Source organism: Hyla sarda, chromosome 4 (assembly GCF_029499605.1).
Source record: "Hyla sarda isolate aHylSar1 chromosome 4, aHylSar1.hap1, whole genome shotgun sequence".
Lineage (NCBI taxonomy): Eukaryota > Metazoa > Chordata > Amphibia > Anura > Hylidae > Hyla > Hyla sarda.
In genome coordinates, this window is record NC_079192.1 from 414,891,547 (window position 1) to 414,917,500 (window position 25,954).

Genomic DNA, 25,954 nt, shown 5'->3' on the forward strand with positions numbered 1-25,954 from the left:
TTTCCATCATTTACACTTTCAAAATAACAGAAAACAAAAAAATGGCGTCTGCAAATGTTTGGGCACCCTGCAGAACTTATAGCATACACTGCCCCCTTTGGCAAGTATCACAGCTTGTAAACACTTTTTGCAGCCAGCAAAGAGTCTTTATCTTTGCCCATTTTTCCTTACAAAAGTCTTCCAGTTCTTTGAGATCTCTGGGCTGTCTGTCACGCACTGCTCTTTTAAGGTCTATCCATAGATTTTCAATTATGTTGAGGTCAGGAGATTGTGAAGGTCATGGCAAAACCTTCAGTTTACGCCTCTTGATGTAATCCCCGTGGATTTCGAGGTGTGTTTAGGATCATTATCCATTTGTAGAAGCCATCCTCTCTTTAACTTCAGCTTTTTCACAGATGGCATCAAGTTAGCATCCAAAATTTGCTGAAATTTTATTGAATCCATTTTTCCTTCTACTCGTGAGATGTTCCCTGTGCCACTGGCTGCAATACAACCCCAAAGCATGATTGATCCCCCCCCCCATGCTTAACAGTTGGACAGAGGTTCTTTTCATTAAATTCTGTTCCCCTTCTTCTCCAAATGTACCTTTTTGCTCATTCTGGTCAAAAAGTTCAATTTTAACCTCATCAGTCCACAGAACTTGTTTCCAAAATGCATCAGGCTTGTCTATATGTTCATTTGCAAAGTTCAAACGAAGATTTTTGTGGTGAGGACGTAGAAGAGGTTTTCTTCTAATGACTCTTCCATGAAGACCATATTTGTACAAGTATCTCTTTATAGTGGAATAGTGTACCACAACTCCAGTGTCTGCCAGATCTTTCTGGAGGGATTGTGCAGTCAAACGTGGGTTTTGAATTGTTTTTCTCACAATCCTGCTAGCTGTTCTGTCTGATATTTTTCTTGGTCTTCCAGATCTTGCTTTAACTTCCACTGTTCCTGATGACTGCCCTTTCTTAATTACATTCGGAACAGAGGATATTGACATCTGAAAACGTTTTGCTATCTTCTGATAGCCTTCTCCAGCTTTGTGAGCGTTAACTATTTTCAGTTTCAGATATCTAGACAACTGCTTAGAAGAACCCATGGTGCTGATTATTGGGGCAAGGTCAGATGAGTCTGGGCATTTAAAACCTTTGAGATTGACATCACATGGTCTTCCCAGATGATGATTGAGAACAATCCATGACACTGGCAGGTCTCAGCTTTGCAAAGCGGGCAGTGCATGCTATAAATTCTGCAGGGTGCCTAAACTTTTGCAGACACCATTTTTTTGTTTTCTGTTATTTTGAAAGTGTAAATGATGGAAATAAAATCTAACCTTTGTTGACATATTATAAGAATGTCTAATCTGTAATTTGATGCCTTTTGGAGATTTTTCTATCTGTCCTTGGCTTCTTTATGCACATTAATACAAATTTTTACCTGGGGTCCCCAAACTTTTGATCCCAACTGTAGAGCTGGAGGGGGTTTGGGAGCTAGCAGGATTGATCCTGGTGTTATTCTATAGGTTGTTCTGTCTGATATTTTTCTTGGTCTTCCAGAAAGTCAGCTGACCCAGGACCGAGCACTTATTCTGACACAGAAAAATCATTTTCTGTAGGTCAGACCGGTGATCATATCATATGAGTTACCGTAATGATACGTATTACTGCAGCTGTGCTGGAATAAAACAGATGGTGCAGTAGGACTAGTGATGGTGAGTGTTTATTAGCAAAAAAAAAAGACAGAACTTAGAGTGCTTCTTTAGTATGTGTGGTCAGCTCCACTAGCTATTGACAGCTATTAAAGGGGTACTCCACCCCTAGACATCTTATCCCCTATCTAAAGGATAGAGGATAAGATGTCTGATCACGGAGGTTCAGCTGCTGGGGACCCCAGCGATCTCGGCTGCATCACCCCAGACATCCGTTGCACGGAGCGAACTTTGTTCCATGCCGGATGACTGGCGATGCGGGGCGGAGGCACGTGAGGTCACAGTCATGCCCCGCTCGTGACGTCACAGCCACGCCCCCTCCCATAGACTTGCATTGAGGGGGGCATGGCCGTGACATCACAAGCGTGGAGCAGCCGTGATGTCATGAGCCTCCGGCGCTGCACCCAACGCACTAAACAAACGCCGGGTGCAGCAGGGAGATCCCCCAGCAGTGGCACCCCCACGATCAGACATCTAATCCCCTATCCTTTGGATAGTGGATGAGTTGTCTAGAGGCGGAATATCCCTTTAATCCTGATTTTCCCATACACATGTAAGCTCAACTTGGCTGAGCATTCATGTGTTATCAAGCACAGGAGAGAAAACTGCTCCCAGACACCTCTATGAAAACAAAAGATTAGGGTGTTGAAACTCAATATGACGATTCTTCTCTCTACATCCGAGTTGGGAGGTCCCCCCATAATCCTTAGTAAAGAAGCCGGAAATCCTGTAGGGGGCGCTCTACTCTTCACACATACATCTATTTTAGAAAATATTTCCTTTCTGGTCCCAATATTTCTTGGAATGGAAACAGGTCAGGGCAGAAGGTGTTTATAGGAGGTCGTGAATCTTTCTGCCGTCTATGACCTTTCTGCTACATTCTACATGACTGACAAAGGGAATCCCTCCATCTTTTATGTGACATTCCCTAAGTCGAGCTGAGGAATCCCGGCGTCTTCTGCTAATCTCCCCCATAGGAAACCTCCAAGAGGTCTAAGGAAGGAACTTTTTACCTCATAAGGGGAACAGTCACAAACCAGGGAAAACACCAGTTAATCACCAGGATCTCGTAGGATCTCCACTTATTTCCCGGAAAACTCTGAAGACGTCTTCGGTATTTCATCTGAGGTAGAAAGAAACCGTAAGACATAGGAACGAGGGGTCTCAGCACCAGTTTCAAATTTGACAATAGATGTGACCTAAATTATAGTTATTGTATCCAGAAAGTCTTCACCCCAGTTCACTAAATACAATGTATCCAGAAAGTCTTCACCCCGGTCACTATATACAATGTATTTAGGTTTCCCCCAGACATGATGCTGCCCCACCATGATCACTGTAGGGATGGTATTGGGCAGGTGATGGGCAGTACCTGGTTTCCCCCAGACATTATGCTGCCCCCACCATGATCACTGTAGGGATGGTATTGGGCAGGTGATGGGCAGTACCTGGTTTCCTCCAGACATGATGCTGCCCCCACCATGATGACTGTAGGGATGGTATTGGGCAGGTGATGGGCAGTGCCTGGTTTCCCCCAGACATGATGCTGCCCCCACCATGATCACTGAAGAGATGGAATTGGGCAGCTGATGGGCAGTACCTGGTCTCCTCCAGACATGATCCTGCCCCCACCATGAACACTGTGGGGATGGTATTGGGCAGGTGATGGGCAGTGCCTGGTTTCCTCCAGACATGATGCTGCCCCCACCATGATCACTGTATGTATGGTATTGGGCAGGTGATGGGCAGTGCCTGGTTTCCCCCAGACATGATGCTGCTCCCACCATGATCACTGTAGGGATGGTATTGGGCAGGTGATGGCCAGTGCCTGGTTTCCTCCAGACATGATGCTGCCAGCCGTTGGCTGTACGGGCATGCTGGGAGTTGTAGTTTTGCAACATCTGGAGGTCCGCAGGTTGAAGACCACTGGTAGAGGAAGTTGTACTCACCTGTCCTTGCCGCTCCGGACAGTCGCCGCTCATCACCACTGCCCTGGTTGTCGCCCTCCATCGCTGTCGTCGCATCCCCGGGGTGTCCCCGATGCTCCGGCAAGGCCTCTGCTTCCCCGGCATCTTCGCTCTCCGTCGATGGAGAGCGCCGACGATGCAGGGGATCCCGAAGAGGACGCGTCGGAGCCCCGGAGACAGGTAAGTGATCATCACCGGAGTACACGGGGCACCGTAAACAGCTATCCGGCTGCAGCTGAAGCAGTCTGCGCTGCCGGATAGCTGTTTATGCGATGGCCCCGACATACAAAAGCATCGTATGTTGATGCTGCCTTCAACATGCGATGGCCTCTGATAGTATGTCGGGGACATCGTAGGTCGGGGGGTCACTGTACCTGGTTTCCCCAGGCATGATGCTGCCACAAACATGATCACTGTAGGGATCGCATTGGGCAGGTGATGGGCAGTGCCTGGTTTCTCCCAGATATGATGCTGCCCCCACCACGATCACTATAGGGATGGTATTGGGCAGGTGATGGGCAGTGCCTGGTTTCCTCCAGACATGATGCTGCCCCCACGATGATCACTGTAGGGATGGTATTGGGCAGGTGATGGGCAGTGCCTGGTCTCCTCCAGACATGATGCTGCCCCCACCATGATCACTGTAGAGATGGTATTGGGCAGGTGATGGGCAGTGCCTGGTTTCCCCCAGACATGATGCTGCCCCCACCATGATCACTGTAGGGATGGTATTGGGGAGGTGATGGGCAGTGCCTAGTTTCCTCCAGACATGATGCCGCCCCCACCATACTTCACTGTAGGGATGGTATTGGGCAGATGATGGGCAGTACCTGGTTTCCTCCAGACATGATGCTGCTCCCACCATGATCACTGTAGGGATGGTATTGGGCAGGTGATGGGCAGTGCCTGGTTTCCCCCAGACATGATGCTGTCCCCACCATGATCACTGTAGGGATGGTATTGGGCAGGTGATGGGCAGTGCCTGGTTTCCTCCAGACATGATGCTGCCCCCACCATGATCACTGTAGGGATGGTATTGGGCAGGTGATGGGCAGTACCTGGTTTGCCCCAGACATGATGCTGCCCCCACCATGATCACTGTAGGGATGGTATTGGGCAGGTCATGGGCAGTGCCTGGTTTCCTCCAGAAATGAGGCTTTGAATTGAGGCCAGAAACTTAGTTTCATCAGTCCAGAGAATCTTGTTCCCCACAGCCTTATCCTTTAGATCATTTTTTGTAATGTTCAGGCATCTTTCCTGTGTTGTTACTGAGGAGGCTTCTTTTTCTCCCAGACTGTGGAAGCAGCAGTAATGGTTCTGGACCTTCTGGATGTTTCTCTCATCTGCACACGGGATCAGTGGAGCTCAGCCAAAGTGACCATTGGGTTCTTGTTCTCCTCTCCTACCAAGACCCCTCTCCCCTGATTACTTGGCTTGGTGGGGCGGAAGCTCTAGGAGGAGTCCTGGTTGTTCCTTCTTTTTCCATGTAAGAATTATGGAAGCCACTGAGCTCCTGGGAACTTTCAGTGCAGCAGAAATGTTTTTGTCCCTTTCTCCGGATGTGTTCCTCCACACAATCCTGTCTCTGAGCTCTACAGGCAGTCCTTTCCTCTTCATGGCTTGGTGTTTGCTCTGATATACATTTTTAGCTGTGAGACCTTATATAGACAGGGCTGTGTCTGAGCTATATAGGCAGTTCTTTCCGCCTCACAGTGTTTACTCTGATATACATTGTTGTGAGACCTTATATAGACAGGGCTGTGTCTTGTCCAATCAGAATTTACCCCAGGTGACTCAAGTCAGGGTGGAGAAACATCTCAGAGATGATAAACAGATATGGGAGGATCCAGAGAGAAATGTCAAGTGTCAAAGCAAAGGGTCTGAATACTTATGTCCATACCAAATGATAGGTTTTTACTTTTTAATAAATTTGCAAAAAAACTTTAAATTCTGTTATCACGTTGTCATTATGGGGATTCAAGGTTGAATGATGGGAAAGCACGAGGAGCAACAGGACAAAATGTGAGGAAAATGACGGGTTCTGAAGACTTTCCGAATGCATTTGTAATGGCCCTGCCAGGTTGAGTCCCTCATTGTCTTATGGGCTCTCCTGCAGCGACTCCCCCATAGTAGTAAGTCTAATGTTATGTATAGTGTTGTAAATATAGTGCATAATGTTATGTGTTAGGTATATAAAGTATAAAGGACTTTTAAGGACCTTTGGAGGAATCACCTGTTATGTTCACATGATGTGTTATGTTACCCAGAGAGCACCAGTTGACCACCTGACCTGCAGCTTGACCTATGGGCTTCTGACTCAGCCCCCCTTTATAAGAGGCCATTACAATCGCTCTTTCAGCTGAGGAACAGCAAAGCACAGACATCACAAATCCTGTGTCCAGTACACCTAGAGGCCATAAAGCCAGCACACCAGCCACATAGTCAGTAAGTCAACTCATCTATGTCTGCTGTCTCTACCAAACTCAAGTCACTAGTCAAGTCAATTATAGTCAGAGTGGCTGTATTGAAGTCTGACCCAAAAGTACTGCAAGTCCCAGCAAGCTGCAAGGCCTTTTCCGTGTTACTGGTTTCTCTCTGGAATTCTGGCCTAGCTGTAAAGACTTTAACAACTTTCTAACCTCAGTAAAGCTACCGTTAACCCTTACCTGGTCTTGGATTAATATTGCCCTGCCTAACCTTGGGAGAGCAGTGCTACCGTTTGGGTGGTTACCGGAAAAACCCCTCTGGTGTCAAGAACATAAGGGGTTAATAACACCTTGCCCCTGGGCTATACCCTCTGCCCCATCCACCTACACCCTTCACACCCCGTGGTTACACCACAACTTTGGCATCACCACACATTGTATATGTCTCATCATTTTCTCCATGTCTTTTACATTTGGGCCATTCACTTAACACACGATCCGATAACAGAAAGCGTGCGCTGCGTTTTCCTTTACACCTCCAGACCCGACGTGACTGCTTCATTATTCACTTCAATAAAAATTCCGAAAATCACAACAGGATGTTCCTTGGCGGCTTGGGTTGCTGCACAGTTTACAAGTTGTCGCTCCTACACAAAAATTCCACTTCCACGGTGTTGATAAGTTTTTGTCTCATAAATAATCATAAGAAGATCAGGAAATCACAACGGAGATTAACAGTGTAAGCTGGACAGAGGTGAGGATGATGAGGCTCAGACACCAAGGGGCAGGCCGAGACTAAACGTTTGTATGGGAGGCAAACTGCCCTTCATAAGTAGTAGTCACCATGAATCGACACTTTCCAACTTTCCAGAAGGCTTTTTTGTTCTTGTATATATGTTTATGCTATTATGTTCCACTTGTACAGTGGTCCCTCAACATACGCTGGTAATCCGTTCCAAATGGACCATCGTTTGTTGAAACCATCGTATGTTGAGGGATCCGTGCAATGTAAAGTATAGGACAGTGGTATTGGAAGTTGTACTCACCTGTCCCGGCCGCTCCAGACTGTCACTGCTGCCCTGGATGTCGCCTTCCATCACTTTCGCCGCGTCCCCGAGGTGTCCCCGACTCTCTGGCAAGGCCTCTGCTTCCCTGGCATCCTCGCTCTCCATCACCGCCATCACGTCGTTACGCACGCCACTCCTATTGGATGACGGGACGGCGTGCGCAGCGACGTGATGACGATGATGGAGAGCGCCGACGATGCAGGGATCCCGAAGAGGACGCGCCGGAGCCCCGAGGACAGGTAAGTGATCATCAGCGGACCACACGGGGCACCGTAAACGGCTATCCGGCGGCAGCTGAAGCAGTCTGTGCTGCCGGACAGCTGTTTATGCGATGGCCCCAACATACAAAAGCATCGTATGTTGATGCTGCCTTCAACATGTGATGGCCTCTGAGAGTGATCGTATGTTGAAATGATCGTATGTCGGGGCCATCGTAGGTCGAGGGGGTCACTGTATATTATGTTGAGGTCCATTGGCATTGCTATATTAGATTACTGTGACTGGTGGCTGGAGTGGAGGTCTGTTAGGCTGGCAGCCACAGTTTAGGGGTCTGAGGGACGTCAAAAGTGTTATGTGATTAAGACACGCTCTTAGACTTACATGGCGAGTTTGTCTCGATCATGTGACACTTAGCTGGAAGCGACGGTGCTAAGTGCAAACTTCTCCTGGCTCGTTCTGCTGATCGGCAGAGGTCTGAACACTCAGACCCTTGCCAATCCAAACTTATGACACTTCGATTAGCTTCGTTGGTATCTGTTGTGACGCATTTCATCCAAATCCGTTATCAGCGTCTGTAACAGAGGTGCAACCGAAATCCATAATGGTGATGTGAACAGTCAGAGGGAAATAAGGCTGAACAAGGGTCCCTCTGCATACACTAATCTCTTCAGTAACCTGAAGAGTACATCCTCAAAAGTTTCTGCATAGGTCCCTCCAGGTATCGAGCCGCGAGCCAAAGTTTGTGAGTAATCAGCCTACAGCATTACGCTCATCATCCATGTGGGTACCACATAAATACCCCCCCTTTTGTGGTAGGTGAGAATGGTGGCATGTATAAGTGCTACTATCCTGAGGCTAGAAGGGTCTGGTCTTAGAGAAGGGGAGCGCGCAATGTGCTGTGTGCGGAATAGATGCATCGTTGTCCTGTGGATACTTAAAGGGGTACTCTGCCCATAGGCATCTTATTTCCTATGGATCCTAAGGATAGGGAATAAGATGTCTGATCATGGGGTGGGACCCCCCGCAACCTCCGGTCTGGCATGCCGGCTCCTGGAGGCTGTATTTGAGACGTCATGCCACACCCCCTCCATTCATGTCTATGCAAGGGGGCTGTGCCATCACGCCCCCCTCCCATAGATGTTAATAGTGGGAGCTTGGCATGACGTTTAAAATATTTTGACCGCCGGGTTTCTGGCCAGGAGATCGAGGGAGTCCCAGCAGCCTGACCCCTCGCGATCAGACATCTTAGGATAGGCGATCATATGTCTAGGGGGGGAGTACCCCTTTAAGTCTGGGGCTGCAGGATGAAGTCATCTGTAGGGGATGGTGGTGGTTGAACCCAACCTCTGGTGAGGATGTAGTCAAGTTCTGTTGCATCCGCTATAACTTCAGACTCTCGGTAAACTTTTCATTCTTAGTGTTTTTCACTCTTAAAGGTCACGTCCAGCGATTCTGTGACAACCGAGTGAATGTAATAATAAAGGCGTTAAAGGTAACGAGACGGGCGGGTGACAAACTGCAGCCAAAGCAGCCGGACCACCAAAGAGCAGCAACAAGATAAAGAATTGTCATTACATTTGTCATAACAATCCGGTTCACGGCCCCGGAGAGAATTCTTCTAGGAAAGCGCTGGAGGTATCGGATATCCTCCGCCTGCGAGTAATCCGACTGACGGACTTCCAGATGTGTGGTGGGTGGGACCCAGGAACCAACCCCTGTCATTAAAAAAACAGGGGAGAATTAACAATTTCTCTATTTATTCCCCCCAAAAAAGTCACAACTGATTAGAGTAAGGGAAGAGTGAGGAGCGCTGATGTAACGCACATGACAGCTCCGCTGAGCTGGACTGACGCTCCCTTTCCACAGTCATAACACATCGGATCACGTTACATCAACATGGCTCGACTCTCAGGAGGGGGCGCTTATTAAAGGGGTACTCCGGTGGAAAAGGTTTATTTTATTTTTTTTTTAATCCACTGGTGCCAGAAAGTTAAACAGATTTTTAAATTACTTCTATTAAAAATTCTTAATCCTTCCAGTACTTATTAGCTGCTGAATACTACAGAGGAAATTCTTTTCTTTTTGGAACACAGTGCTCTCTGCTGACATCATGACCACAGTGCTCTCTGCTTACACCTCTGTCCATTTTAGGAATTGTCCAGAGCAGCATATGTTTGCTATGGGGATTTTCTCCTACTCTGGACAGTTCTTAAAATGGACAGAGATGTCAGCAGAGAGCACTGTGCTCGTGATGTCAGCAGAGAGCTCTGTGTTCCAAAAAGAAAATCATTTCCTCTGTAGTATTCAGCAACTAATAAGTACCGTAAGGCTAAAGATTTTTTCATAAAAATAATTTTAATTTACAAATCTGTTTAATATTCTGGCATCAGTCCATTAAAAAAAAAAAAAGTTTTCCACCGGAATACCCCTTTAAGAGGCGGATGCCTTCATAAATCTAAATCAGAGGCTGAAAAACGACATTATGTCTTCACCATGCTATACACAGAAGCGCTGCTCACTAGGGCACAGTAAGGTTGAGGCTAAGGCTGCAGTTCTGTTCTTGTTTTACACAGCTAGGATCCAGCTCACCGGCATTGGCATTTATGGGAGTCTACAGTAGTCTAAATCCGCCATCAGTCTTTTCAAGTTTCAGCCGTTTCTCTCCAATGCTTTACACTGCAGCTTTTCTCCAATAGGACACAGTTATGATCAGTGACTCTTCCTTAGCCGCATTGTCTATTTAAGTCTACAGTAGCCTGATATTCCCTTCTGGTCTCATCAGGCTCCAGCTTTGACTCTCACCGGGGGATTCAGGGGTCCGGAGTATTTTTTTCCGTAACTTTGATAACATTTCTTACCGTAGCTGAAGAGTACACACCCGGCCGTGTTGAGCAGAGGTGTAGTGCTGTCACCGTGTATCAGACACAGAGCAGCTGCCGCTCTCCAGATTGGATTTTAGACATTTTCCCTGGAACATGATACAATTATTCCATATATATCCAGGATGGAAAGTTTTTGTTCCATAGAAACTTCTTGAAAAGAAAGAACAGAACTAGTGTGAGCATATTATCATAGAAGAAACAGACTGAACATACAAGGGGGCGCTATTTCTATTATTATATAAGAAACCGCTTTCCACACTACATCTACAACACATATAGAAAGTCTTCACCCCCGGTCACTATATACAATGTATCCAGAAAGTCTTCACCCCCGGTCACTATATATAATGTATCCAGAAAGTCTTCAGCCCCGATCACTATACACAATGTATCCAGAAAGTCTTCACCCCCGGTCACTAAATACAATGTATCCAGAAAGTCTTCACCCCCGGTCACTATATATAATGTATCCAGAAAGTCTTCACCCCCGGTCACTATATACAATGTATCCAGAAAGTCTTCACCCCCGGTCACTATATATAATGTATCCAGAAAGTCTTCAGCCCCCATCACTATACACAATGTATCCAGAAAGTCTTCATCCTCCAGTCACTATATACAATGTATCCAGAAAGTCTTCACCCTCCAGTCACTATATACAATGTATCCAGAAAGTCTTCCCCCCCCCCCCCCGGTCACTATATACAATGTATCCAGAAAGTCTTCACCCTCCATACACTATATACAATGAATCCAGAAAGTCTTCAGCCCCAGTCACTTCTTTTTACATCTTGTTCAGTTGCTCCTTGTGTTTCCCCATCATTCTGCCCTCAATATTGGGCAGGTGATGGGCAGTGCCTGGTTTCCTACAGACATGATGCTGCCCCCACCATGATCACTGTTGGGATGGTATTGGGTGGGTGATGGGCAGTGCCTGGTTACCTACAGACATGATGCTGCCCCCACCATGATCACTGTAGGGATGGTATTGGGCAGGTGATGGGCAGTACTTGGTTTCCTCCAGACATGATGCTGCCCCCACCATGATCACTGTAGGGATGGTATTGGGCAGGTGATGGGCAGTGCCTGGTTTCCCCCAGACATGATGCTGCCCCCACCATGATCACTGTAGGGATGGTATTGGGCAGGTGATGGGTAGTGCCTGGTTTCCCCAGACATGATGCTGCCCCCACCATGATCACTGTAGGGATGGTATTGGGCAGGTGATGGGCAGTACCTGGTTTCCCCCAGACATGATGCTGCCCCCACCATGATCACTGTAGGGATGGTATTGGACAGGTGATGGTCAGTGCCTGGTTTCCTCTATACAAGATGCTGCCCCCACCATGATCACTGTAGGGATGGTATTGGGCAGGTGATGGGCAGTGCCTGGTTTCCTCCAGACATGATGCTGCCCCCACCATGATCACTGTAGAGATGGTATTGGGCAGGTGATGGGCAGTGCCTGGTTTCCTCCAGACATGATGCTGCCCCCACCATGATCACTGTAGGGATGGTATTGGACAGGTGATGGTCAGTGCCTGGTTTCCTCTATACATGATGCTGCCCCCACCATGATCACTGTAGGGATGGTATTGGGCAGGTGATGGGCAGTGCCTGGTTTCCTACAGACATGATGCTGCCCCCACCATGATCACTGTAGGGATGGTATTGGGCAGATGATAGGCAGCTATTGTTACTGTTGTTATTACTGAGTAGAGCCTTCTTTCTGCCTACTCGATCTCAAAGCCCAGATTGTGGAGGCTGCAGTGATGGTTCTGGACCTTTTGGAAGTTTCTCCCATCTGCACACAGGATCAGTGGGGCTCAGCCAAAGTGACCATTGGTTTCTCGGTCTCCTCTCTTACCAAGACCCTTCTCCCTCCATTACTTAGTTTGGCAGCTCTAGGAGGAGTCCTGGTTGTTCCTTCTTCTTCCATGTAAGAATTATGGAGGCCACTGAGCTCTTGGGAACAATCAGTGCAACAGAAAGGATTGTGTCCCCCTTCTCCAGATTTGTTGTTCCACACAATCCTGTCTCTGAGCTCTACAGGCAGTCCTTTCCACCTCATGGCTTGGTTTTTGCTCTGATATACATTGTAAGCCGTGAGACCTTATATAGACAGGGCTGTGTTTTTCCAAATCCTGTTCAATCAGCTGAATATACCACAAGTGACTCCAATCTAGGTGGAGAAACATCTTTCAAGGGGTACTCCGCCCCAAGAAATCTTATCTCCTATCCTTTGGATAGGGGATAAGATGTCTGATCGTGGGGGATCCAGCTGCTGGAACCCCTGCAATCTCTGGGCCGACACCCTGGTGTTCTGAATATTTATGTTCAGAATGCTGGCTTCGGGCTTCCGTGTTTGTGACGTCACGCCACACCCCCACATTCATGTCTATGGCAAAGGCCTTGATGGTTGTGGAGCAGAAGTACACAGCCGTTTCGCCCCCTCCCATAGACATGAATGAAGGGGGCATGATGTCACGAACACAGAAGCTCGAAGCTGGCATTCTGAACATAAATGTTCAGAACGTTGGGGGTCCCAGAAGCCTTTGGATAGGAGATAAGATGTCTAGGGGTGGAGAAGCCCTTTAAGATAACCAAGAGAAATGGGAGGAGCAAGAGCTAAATTTAACGTGTCAAAACTAGGTCTGAATACTTATGTCCTTGCAAAATTTTAGGTTTCCATTCTTAGTAAATTTGCAAACAAATTCGAAAATTCAGTTTTTACTTTGTCACTATGTAGTATCGAGAGAAGAATGATGGAGAACACAAGAAGCAACATATTAAAATGTGAGAAAAGAGAAAAGATCTGAAGACTTTTCGTATTCATTGTATATGAAGCCATTTCAGGACATTTGCTACTTGTTGTTTGTTGTTTATAATCTTCTGTTCTTAATATATTAGGCCTTGGCGTTCTGCTGAGCATGTGCTGACACACAGCAACCAATCTGAACAACAGAAGAAGCAGTGTAAGTATTAGCAGAGTCACTGATCAGTCACTACACTGTGGACAACCTGTTCGCTGCGGCCCTCTGAGACATTAGGGCTCAATTGTATAAAGCAAGTCGTTGTCCCGTAGAGGGGGACTCCACTTGTGGCCGGTAGGACAGGGCGATGGCCTGCAGCCTCTTCTGAGCATATCCTTGGGATTCCCACCAGACCGTGGCTGTGTTTGTTGCTCTTTCCAGCCCCGCGTACCATCATGGCATTGGATGGGCTTCAAATCCAGTCTCTCACCGTCGTCTTCCTGGCAAAGCCTCCCGTTACATACTGATCCGTGGTTGCGAAGTCCGGCTAGACCTGACACATGTTACCAGGAATGTCTGCTCTTCATGGAGGAGGACTTGGGTCTCAGTCAGGGATTCCTCTAAGCTTCGTGCGGATTACGCTGTATACTTCTCCGGTCTATGCCATGAAATCCCAATTTTTTGCGCATTGTTTTGTACTATTGGCACCGACTGACTGTTTCTGCAATGCCCCATGTTCTCTACATCAGTGATGGGTTCCAGAAGCAGTTATTTATGAAATATTATATAGTAAAGTTTTTTCCTATTGCATAGATGTGTATGAGGTACTGTGTGTATTGCACCACAATTATTGCAAACACTGAGTTGACAAAATGTAAATGGTTAAAATCTGCATTTACTGTACCCAGATGAAAGATTCTTTGGTCACATGATCCTCTCAACCAACGGTTGAAGGAAATGTCCCTAGTCCATCCTCCCTATCCCAGGACAAGGGTTGGACCCAAACCAGTTACTGTAGAACCAGTTGTGGTCCGACTCTACCCAGTGTAACATTTCTCTCAGCTCTGCACCTACTTTGAAGGTAAGTACATCTAGTCTGCCTTTTGCCAGAGTAAGATCTCAGGTTTGCTGCTGCTAGGCATACCTACACCTAGGTCACATGTCTTCTACCTAGGTACAATCCTGTCTAAAATCAAATCACTGTTCCTGTCCATGCTGTGAGGATATTGTGCAAGTTCTTTATTTTCAAGACAGAGTTTATGGTCTATGCCAGAGAGAAGAAGGCTGAACAAGGGTCTTTCTGCAATACACTAATCTCTTTGTTGGTCTCTGGTCAGAGTTAGTTCAGCTTGGCTTCCATATCAAGAAAGGTTTCCCTGCCACATCCTTCCAGGCAACGTGTTGCAGACCAGAGTTGTGTGAGTATTAAAAAGTCTACATATTGCATCACAGTAAGCCACATTGTGAAGATCCTTATCAATAGTTTCAGGAACTTTGGGCTGAGAACATATTCACCTGCTAACTTTCACATCTGCATTAGTTCTTACAAGTAAACGTGCTAAAAAGCACCTCACAGATTAGTGCCGGAAGCAACATTTAAAGGGACATTGACCAAATATCCATTCACCTGCCTTATGAAGCTGTAATTTCCCAAGCTGTGTCAAAGTAACTGTGTTATATTAAATCTGCACAAGAAGTTCAGCACAGTTGTTAAAGTTAAATGGACACTCTCATTAAAACTAATTTTTGCTATTGCACTTCTTATGGTAAATAAAAAATCTTTCTAATATACTTTGTTTAAAAAAAAAAAATGTTTTCTATGTTTTATTTGTGTATAAAAAAAAAAGCTGCCACTAGGTGTCTCTCTACTTGCTCAGAGCACAATTTCCCCCATCTTTTGCACAGACTTTGGACTCCAGCTGGCATGGCAGAAGTCCAAAATCAGGAAATGCTGAGGGGTGTGTGCAGATTTATCCAATAATAGCTCAGTTGTAGGCTGGTCAGAGGTCATGACCTCACTTAGAATGCGTGGTCAGAGCTCAGAGACGATGTAGCCATGCCTCCTGAGACAACAGAGGAAGATGCTTTGTTTAGGGAGAGAGGGAGGAGCTGGGGAGTGGCTGAGAAAACACTACACTGACAATGAAATGGCTACACAACTTCCTGTCAGGAGAAAGGGAGGATTTGGGGAGCTGCTGATACAACAATACACTGACAATGAGAGGACTACACAATTTCCGGGCAGGAGAGAGGGAGGAGCTGGGAGCCGATGAGACACCATAGTGACATTTAGAGAACTACACAACTTCCTGTCAGTGGTGAATCAAGCAAAAACCATATTGAAGCCAGTACAATCTGTAATAACACTACAGGTGAAACTTGAAAAATTTGAATATCGTGCAAAGTTAATTTATTTCAGTAATGCAACTTAAAAGGTGAAACTAATATATGAGACTCATTACATGCAAAGCAAGATAGTTCAACACATGATTTGTCATAAATGTGATGATTATGGCTTACAGCTCATGAAAACCCCCAAATCATCACCCCCCCATTACTATGATTTAAGGGCCATGCATCTGCTGGTGTTGGTCACTGTGCTTCCTTAAGTCCAGGGTCAACGCATCCGTCTACCAGGAGATTTTGGAGCACTTCTTGCTTCCTTTCCTTTTAAGTTGCATTATAAAATACACAGCTCAAAAACATAAAGGGAACACTGAAACAACACAACGTAACTCCAAGTCACTGACACTTCTGTGAAATCCCACTGTCCACTCAGGAAGAACACTGATTGACAATCAATTTCACATGGAACAGACAACACGTGGAAATTATAGACAATTAGCAAGACACACCCCAATAAAGGAGTGGTTCTGCCACAGACCACTTCTCAGTTCCTATGCATCCTGGCTGATGTTTTGGTCACTTTTGAATGCTGGTGGTGCTTTCACACTAGTGGTAGCATGAGATGGAGTCTACAACCCATACAAGTGGCTCAGGTAGTGCAGCTCATGCAGGATGGCACATCAATGCGAGCTGTGGCAAGAAGGTTTGCTGTGTCTGTCAGCGTAGTGTCCATAGCATGGAGGCGCTACCAGGATACAGGCCAGTACATCAGGAGAAGTAGAGGAGGCCATTGGAGGGCAACAACCCAGCAGCAGGACCGCTACCTCCGCCTTTGTGCAAGGAGGAGCAGGAGGAGCACTGCCAGAGCCCTGCAAAAATGACCTCCAACAAATGTGCATGTGTCCACTCAAACAGTCAACAGACTCCATGAAGGTGGTATGAGGGCCCGACGTCCACAGGTGGGGGATGTGCTTACAGCCCAACACCGTGCAGAACATTTGGCATTTGCCAGAGAACACCAAGATTGGCAAATTCTCCACTGGTGACCTGTGTTCTTCACAGAAGAAAGCAGGTTCACACTGAGCACATGTGACAGATGTGACAGAGTCTGGAGACGCTGTGGAGAACGTTCTGCTGCCTACAACATCCTCCAGCATGACCGGTCTGGTGGTGGGTCAGTAATGGTGTGGGGTGGCATTTCTTTGGGGGGGCCGCACAGTCCTCAATGTGTTTGCCAGAGGTAGCCTGACTGCCATTAGGTACCGAGATGAGATCCTCAGACCCCTTGTGAGACCATATGCTGGTGCGGTTGGCCCTAAATTCCTCCTTATGCAAGACAATCCTAGACCTCATGTGGCTGGAGTGTGTCAGCAGTTCCTACAAGAGGAAGGCATTGATGCTATGGACTGGCCCGCCTGTTCTCCAGACCTGAATCCGATTGAGCACATTTGGGACGTCTCGCTCCATCCACCACAGACTGTCCAGGAGTTGGCGGATGCTTTAGTCCAGGTCTGGGAGGACATCCCTCAGGAGACCATCCTCCACCTCATCAGGAGCATGCCCAGGCGTTGTAGGGAGGTCATACGGGCACGTGGAGGCCACACACACACTACTGAGCCTCATTGGGACTTGTATTAAGGACATTACATAAAGTTGGATCAGCCTGTAGTGGGGTTTTCTCACTGTGATTTTGAGTGTGACTCCATATCCAGACCTCCAGGGGTTGATACATTTGATTTCCATTGATAATTTTTGTGCGATTTTGTTGTCAGCGCATTCAACTATGTAAAGACGAAAGTATTTCATATGATTAGTTCATTCATTCAGATCTAGGATGTGTTATCTTAGTGTTCCCTTTATTTTTTTGAGCAGTGTACAATGGACTTTTGCACGATATTCTAATAGTAAGTTATATATCACTTGGGGTGATAAACCTTTTCCTTTTACCATGGGAGCCTCAACCTTTGTACATTGAACACCTTCAACACTGTTAAGATATATTATCTCCAAAACATGACACATATGATACCATAGATTCTGGGCTGGACAGACTATATAAACATCTGGCAACCTGCGAGCCCAAGTTCGGGGGCTCATGAGAAAAGGCAAAGTGTTCTCGAATGCAATGTGTTAAAGGGGTATTCCAGGTTAAAACTTTTTTTATATATCAACTGGCTCCAGAAAGTTAAACAGATTTGTAAATTACTTCTATAAAAAAAAAATCTTAATCCTTCTAGTACTTATGAGCTGCTGAAGTTGAGTTGTTCTTTTCTGTCTGGCAACAGTGCTCTCTGCTGACATCTCTGCTTGTCTGGGGAACTGCCCAGAGTAGAAGACGTTTGCTATGGGGATTTGCTTCTACTCTGGACAGTTCCCGAGACAGTTGTCATCAGAGAGAATTTAGACAGAAAAGGACAACTCAACTTCAGCAGCTCATAAGTACTGAAAGGATTAAGATTTTATAATAGAAGTCATTTACAAATCTATTTAACTTTCTGGAGCCAGTTGATATATAAAAAAAAAGTTTTTCCTGGATAACCCCTTTAATCCTATTAGAAGTGCACATGTCTATGGTGAGGTTGAGGAGGACATGACCTTGACCTCCCGTGTATCCTGCGGAAATGGCAGCAGACCTTCCCTGCACGTGTGCTCAGCCTGTTTGTGGTTTTCATATAAAAAATGATTGTCTTGTATTAATATTGTAGTAGGGTGTTATTATGGGTGGCTAAGCTTCTTATGAAAATGTTAATATTATGGGGCTCTTATCCAAGCGTCATTACATGGAGCCAATTGGGAAAGTGAAAGCCTGATTTTCACCATGACTGCAGAGACTTATGACCCATTGATCCCCCTAAATTCGCAACCCCCCCCCCCTTCTAAATAAATACAAAGACAACAATTTTAACTTTTTTACATGGGTGAAGTTGGCCACAGCTACATTTTCATAAATAACAATATTAAAGGGGTACTCCGATGGAAAACATTTTTTTTAAATCAACTGGTGCCAGAAAGTTAAACAGACTTGCAAATTACTTCTAAAAAAAAAAAAAAAAAATCTTTACCCTTCCAGTACTTTTTAGCAGCTGTATGCTACAGAGGAGATTCTTTCCTTTTTGAATTTCTTTTTTTGTCTTGTCCACAGTGCTCTCTGCTGACACCTCTGTCTGTGTCAGGAACTGTCCAGAGCAGAATAGGTTTGCTATGGGGGATTTTCTCCTGCTCTGGACAGTTCCTGATATGGGCATCAGGTGTCAGCAGAGAGCACTGTGGACAAGACAAAAAAAAAGAATTTAAAAAAGAAAAGAATTTCCTCTGTAGCATACAGCTGCTATAAAGTACTAGAAGGGAAAAGATTTTTTTTAATAGAAGTCATTTACAAATCTGTTTAACTTTCTGGCACCAGTTGATTTAAAAAAAAAAAAAAAATTAAATGTTTTCCACCGAAGTACCCCTTTCTTGTGCTGCCAACTAGGCCCCCATGAAGGAATCCAAATAGTCCACACAACATCAAACCTGGCGAAGCTTCAGTTTTGGTCAACATTGACTCGACACCAGTGGCTTCAAACTGTGGGTCTCCCAATGTTGCAAAACTTCAACTCCCAGCATGCCCAGACAGCCAACGGCTGTCTGGGCATGCTGGGAGTTGAAGTTTTGCATCATTGGGAGGGCCACAGTTTGAGACTAGTGTTGAGCGGCATAGGCCATATTCGAATTCGCGATATTTCGTGAATATATGGATGAATATTCCTCATATATTCGCTAAATTCGCATATTTGTAATATACGCGTTTTATTTTCGCATATGCGAAAAGTCGCGTATGCGAAAATTTGCATATTCGAAAATTAGCATAATATAAACTAGCGTAAGCAAAAAATTCGAAAATTCGTACGCCAGTCTCACACAGTAGTATTAGAGCCTTCTTTACACCACACAAGCTGGAAGCAGAGAGGGATGATCACTGTGATGTGTACTGTGGAAAAAAAAATAAAAAAAAAAAATAAATAAATAAAAAAAAAAAAAAAAATATATATATATATATATATATATATATATTCGTAATTACGAATATATAGTGCTATATTCGCGAATATGCGATATTCGCGAATAAAATTCGCATTGCGAATATTCGCAAGCAACACTATTTGAGACCACTGATGTAAACTGTAGATTTATCATCTTTGTAATATATATTCGTATTTTTGCGTTTATATGTAAAAAAATAAATAAAAAAAAAAAAGGAAAAAAGATTGGGAATGGGTAAAAAAATAATACATATTTGGTATATATTCCTTTATCTATTCATTTATTTTTTTCATTCAGTTTTATTTATTTCAACTCCAAAAATACTAAACTAAAGTGATAAAAAAAAAATAGTATGTACTTGAAAAAGATATAAATAAAATCTACTAAAGTTTTTCCACAAAAAACAAGCCACTCGGCTCTGCGAAGAAAAAAATAAATAAAGTGGTTATGGGTGTTAGAATCAATAGGTTAGTGCAACTAGTCTAATATTAAAAAAAAAAAAAAACATGGCTGTGCCAATAAAAAAAAAAAAAATTTTTTAAAAACAGGGAAGATGAAAAAAAAAATGTCTGGGCAAATAGGCCGAAATTAGCTTGGTCCCTAAGGGGTTAAAGAGAATGTGCCATTAGAAAATTGTTTAAAAAATGTTTTATTGTTAAACACACTTTTATTTTGATATAATTTTTTATTTTATAAAGTACCTCTCATGATCTTGTTAAATTTTTATAATCCTCTCAGATCACTGCCCCCATCATGATAAACCACCCCCGGCCTTTATTTTTATTATTAGTTAGTTTTCTACCATGAAATTGCTCTGTATTTTCTGGTCAGTCTCAGTCAGATTCACAGACTGGGAAGGGGGCGGTCCCCAGTAGGGGTGACATCATCTGAAGCCATACAGGGGAGAACTTCCTCCCTCACTCTGCTACACACAGCCCAGAGCAGTTCAGTGTGAGATGAGCTATGATAGGCTAAGGCTGCACACCACCAGCCAACCTCCCCCCCCCCCCCCCCCCCTCAGCACTCCAGACTGCATTTGCTGATTTTGGAGTCCAAAGTCTGTGCAAGAGATAGAGAGAAATGTGCTCTGGACAAGTAGGGAGGCAGCTTTTCTTTAAAATACAAATAAAATCTAGAAAACTTTATTTTATTTTTTAAACAAAATACATTAGAAATCTTCATTAGGCTGCTGTTGATGGATCCACAGGGCCTAGATTGTCAGTTACTTCAGATATAATGAGAAGAATAAGTGCAGCAGGCAATGCTGTTCTGTAAAAATGATGGGACACCACAATGAAACTCATCGGACCACATTATAATTTTATGGGGGCTATTGGGCTGCATTGGTGTCTGTTGTGTGATAGTGCTGGCACCGAATTATGGCTTCTACTCAGAAGAAGAGAATAAAAAGTTGCACATGTATGTGTCACGCCCCTGGATGCGGATGTCACGGAGCAGGTAGTGGATCCTCTACCTGTGTGGCTGATGACTCGGACCGTATCGGGGAGCGGACTATAAGGTGCCGCTGGTCTTCACCAGAGCCCGCCGCAAAGCGGGATGGATTTGCTGCGGCAGGCGACACCCAGGCCGCTACCCCCAATACAGCTCGACCACACAGGTAACCGGGCAAAGCGAAGTACAGGAGGATGAGACAGAGGCGTAGTCAACGTAGCAGAAGGTCAGGACTGGGGGCAAAGGTTCGTAGTCAAAAAACGTAGTGGGAAGGTCTGGGTACACGGGTATGGCAAAAAGGCAATAGGGTACACTTTCTCTCAGGCAATAGGCACTGGAAATCCGTCAGGGGAGTGTGGGAGGTGCAGGAACTTATAATGTGTTGTCAGGGGTACATACTAATTAAGAGCGCACTGGCCCTTTAAATTACAGAGCTCCGCCGTGCGCGTGCCCTAGAAGACGGGGACGAGCGCGGCGGAGCTTAGTGCCAGAAGCAGCAGAGCAGGGTAAGTGACGGGCTGGGATTCGCATGCGAGCGTGTCCAGCGATGCGAATCCCAGCCCCGCCGACAGACGGGGACCCTGGGACACTGTGCTCACGGCCGGAGTTCGCGGCCGAAGCGCAGCGCGTGACAGTATGTCGTGCCCATTTATAAGAGACACCATGGATCACAAATTGGAATCACAATTTGAATGACAAATTTTATGTATGACCTCCCCCAGTAGACCCCAAGATTGACACACATCACACACCAGATCTCCAAAATACAGAACCCCCCCACCCCCATTCCCCTACATATTGGCTAAACTTGCTGCCCCAATACTATAATAAGGTCCACCTTGTGCCCCCAAATTTTTTCCATACAGTAAACAAATAGTAGTAGATATCAGTTCTGCCAAGGGTGCATACAGTGCAGCTACAGACAGTGACTCATAGGGGGCGTCTTCTCTAATTGAACGCATTCATTTTTCCCCTTTTTTCATTCTGGACCACCATGAACATTTCTTCCAGCCATGACTCATCTCTACAGAATTGCTGAACAAGTATCTTAGGCTCCTTTTTTTTTTAAAGTGAACCTGTCGATAAAAAAAACTTTTTATATAATGTAGATAATACTATTATATGTATATTTGTAATATATATTGGTTAAAAATGTGTATATTTTTGGGTGAAAAAGAGCTGTCCCTGCAGCTATTGCCTGTGTGTCTCAGTGTACAGAGCCCTGCTTGTCCTCAGTGTACAGAGCCCTGCTTGTCCTCAGTGTACAGAGCCCTGCTTATTGTCAGTGTACAGAGCCCTGCTTGTCCTCAGTGTACAGAGCCCCGCTTGTCCTCAGTGTACAGAGCCCTGCTTGTCCTCAGTGTACAGAGCCCTGCTTGTCCTCAGTGTACAGAGCCCCGCTTGTCCTCAGTGTACAGAGCCCTGCTTGTCCTCAGTGTACAGAGCCCTGCTTGTCCTTAGTGTACAGATCCCTGCTTGTCCTCAGTGTACTGATCCCAGCTTGTCCTCAGTGTACAGAGCCCTGCTTGTCCTCAGTGTACAGAGCCCTGCTTGTCCTTAGTGTACAGATCCCTGCTTGTCCTCAGTGTACTGATCCCAGCTTGTCCTCAGTGTACAGAGCCCTGCTTCTCCTCAGTGTACAGCGCCCTGCTTGTCCACCCACACTTTCTGTATTTGGTCTCTTTAAAGACACACAGGCAATATCTCCAGGGGCAAAAATATACAAAATTTTTAACCAATGTATATTACAAATATACATATAATGGTATTGTCTACATTATATAAAAAGTTTTTGCTAATGACAGGTACACTTTAAATATAGATAGACACACAAATATGTCCAACAAACCTATTACGTGTGAATAGACCTTTATAGTTCCTGGGGATTTCTTATTTTTACTTTGTTTCCTATCCATTCTATTTCCCATTAGTTCTCATTTATATTCAGTAATTTTAATTCACTCATTTCCTTTATTATGAAATGCCCCGTCCTTTCCTGACTTTGCCCTTCCCAGCATCCTTTGCTTCCTCTCTTGTGCCATTCATGATTTAGTTGCATTGTTTCCTATATCCTCAGCTCGCCCTTGGATCTGAGGCCGTCACTTGTCCGCACCCCTTATTATTAATCAGAACTCGCTGTGGTTATCAGCTCCAGCAGAGCTTTGAGTGCACACCTCTCAGTAGTCACATAAAACACTTATACATACATCCATACAATTCAATAATATTTCTTAATAGCAGAGTGAGATTTACATAACAAAGAAGTCCAAGAAATACATTCCCTTTGTACAATAGTATACAAGGGTGGCCATTGAAGTTTCACCCTAATTAAGTTACTTAGTTTTGTTCCTGCTTATCATACAAGGCTTGGATTTAGTCTGAAGCACGTTATACCAGTGACCTTATGATTAACCCTATGTGATATTCATTAAAAAAAATCTCTAATAATTGTTTTCCATACACTAGACCATGGTCTCCATATGGACCTGGAAACAATGTATTGTATTCTGTTTAGTCATTGGAATGAGTCACTTCAGACAGACAATTCCAACCCAGTCAATGGGAGACACCTCGGCATTATATGACCAGAACAATGTGATCATGGAGTCCTGGACCCTGACTCATTATTATGTTCCGGAGAAAAAAAACAGAGCCCCCAGGTATGACGCCAAAAAAGCTGGAAGACTCCACAAGAGACTCGCCAAAGACTGTCTCCCTAGAGGGTAAGTATCATGTGTAAAGTCCTACGATAGGCTGGGTCTGTCAGACGTTCTGGTAAAGGAGGAAAATTCTTAGATTTTCTTGGATTTAAAGGGTATGAAGAGATCAGTATCGAAAACACAAGGTGTTGGTAAGAAGTGACGTGCCCTGTCTCTGACTCACTTTTCTGCTTCTCCGAGCACCACATTCATGCACAAGAAGACCCTGTGATCCATCATGATTTGGTCTTCTTCAAGGTACCTCAACCTGTGGACCAAACATGTAATTCTGTATGTTTATAGAGTACTGCCACCAGCAAGCACCACGGTTGGTGGACATAGTGTGAAGAGTGATGTTGACTACTTGTAATGGTCCCTGGACAGTCTCAGTCTAAGGAAAATTGAATTATCCCAACAATGTGATGTCCCAGTACAGGATATCATTCCACAGTCCTATCAGCTTGAGTCCCCGCACGTCCCCAGGGCTCTCCTGCATTGTACCCTGTATAATCTGTATAATTGTATATTAAGTGTAAAGGACCTTTGATATGGTCACATGGTTATCGATCACATGATAAAGGTTGTCACATGTTAAAGTCACACGTTTTGCTACCCAGAGAGCACCAGGTGACCAGATGACCCACAGCTAGCCTATGGGCTCCTTGCTCAGCCCCCTTTTTAAGAGGGGGAGGTACTACAATCTCTCTCTTGTGATTCTCTTTCTGCTGAGTTCAAGTCCAGTCCAGACGTCTCAGATCCAGTGTCCAGCACATCTGGAGGCTTCAAGCCTAAATTACAGGCACAAGTCAGTAAGTCAAGTCATCTCTGTCTGCTGTCACTATCTTCAGTCAAGTCAAGTCTATTATAGTCAGCGTCCTAAGGTCTGTCAAGTCACTGCAAGTCCCAGTAAGCTGCGAGGTCCCCTGTGTTACTGGTCACCTCTCTAGGATCCTGGCCTAGCTGTAAAGACTGTTACCATCTGTCTACCTCAGTAAAGCTACCGTTAACCCTAACCTGGCCTTAGACTCTCATTTGTCCTGCCTAACTAGAACTAGCGGTGCTACCGTTCGGGTGGTTCTCTGTAAAACCACGCCCTGGCGTCACGAACATTTAGGGGTTAACACCATCTGCACCTGGGCTACAACATCTGCCCCATACACCTCACCTTCACACCCCCGTGGCTCACCACAAGTATGGGAGGGGGCGGCAGACACGCCCCCTCCCATAGACATGGATGGAGGGGGCGTGGCGTGACGTCACCAGGGGGCATGGCCGTGACTTCACCATCACGGTCTCTAGCTCTGAGCGTTCTGAACAAAATGTTCAAAATGATGGAGCACCGGAGTACCCCTTTAAGATTGATTTCTTTGGCAACAACGATGAAGACCATTTCCACACGTTTCCAAAAAAAAAAAGGAAACCGGTCAATGTAAAGTTTTTTTTACCACTTATAAAAACAGAGACAAGATCAACCAGGAAGGAAAAACCTCTCTCTAGGAAAACCATAAAAACCGCATGGGCTACCTATATGGTATGTGTAACCATGGTGCCTCTTATGCCACCTTCTCTGCAATCCAGACCACTTGTCCACATAAAAAATTTTCAGCTCCATGAAGCGGGGAGTTTCAGGCCCCATTCTGGATATTTTTGGAAAGAGAATACATTTTTAAACGCTGGAGAACCCTTTTAAAATCAGCAAAAACCTGTGCAAGCCATATATGACCAAGCACAAGGCCGAAAGGTGTAAAGTCACCGCCACTGAATTCTGGAGAAGAGTAAGCAACTTCTATGGAGGGATCACATCTATGGACAAATCTGGGTTTGTTAAAAAAAAAAAAACAGTAAAACATTACCTGCCTGACTGCATTGTGCCAGCTGTAAGGTTTGGTGGAGGAGGGATAATGCGATTGGGGTTGTCTCTTGGGGTTGGCCTAGGCTCCTCAGTTACAGTAAAGGCTTAAAGAGTACCTCTCATTAACTTGATACATTTTATTTATATTTTTATTATTTTTTCATTTTCTACCTTGATATTGTTCTGTATTTTTTGCTCAGTCTCAGTCAGATTCACAGACTGGGTAGGGGCGTTCCCCAGCAGGTGTGACATCATCTGAAGCCATACAGGGGAGAACTTCCTCCCTCACTCTGCTACACACAGCCCAGAGCAGTTCAATGTGAGATGAGTTATGATTGGCTAAGGATGCACACACACCCCTCAGCATTTCCTGATTTTGGACTTCTGCCAGGCCAGCAGGAGTCCATAGACTGTGCAAGAGATGGGGGGGGGGGGGGGGAAATGTGCTCCGGACAAGTAGGGAGACACCTAGTGGCGTTTTTTATTTTTTAAACACAAATAAGACATAGAAAACTTCATTTTTTATTTACCATAAGGAGTGCAATAGCCTAAATTAGTTTTAATGAGAGTGCCCA

General features: G+C 45.1%; 1 protein-coding gene across 21 annotated transcripts in view; it reads right to left on the reverse strand.

The window, feature by feature from the left end:
• LOC130267707 (uncharacterized) overlaps positions 1-25,954 on the reverse strand; it is a 382,496-nt gene that overhangs the window by 85,628 nt on the left and 270,914 nt on the right. For 12 of the 21 annotated variants that reach the window (XM_056517804.1, XM_056517803.1, XM_056517802.1 and 9 more), the window contains one exon: positions 2,707-2,816. The exons of 8 other annotated variants lie outside the window; for them this stretch is intronic. In XM_056517804.1, the coding sequence (XP_056373779.1) occupies positions 2,707-2,816 (110 nt within the window). Of the gene's footprint in view, positions 1-2,706; positions 2,817-23,727; positions 23,796-25,954 lie in introns of those variants that run through there. One more of the 21 variants, XR_008843247.1, reaches the window with a different exon arrangement.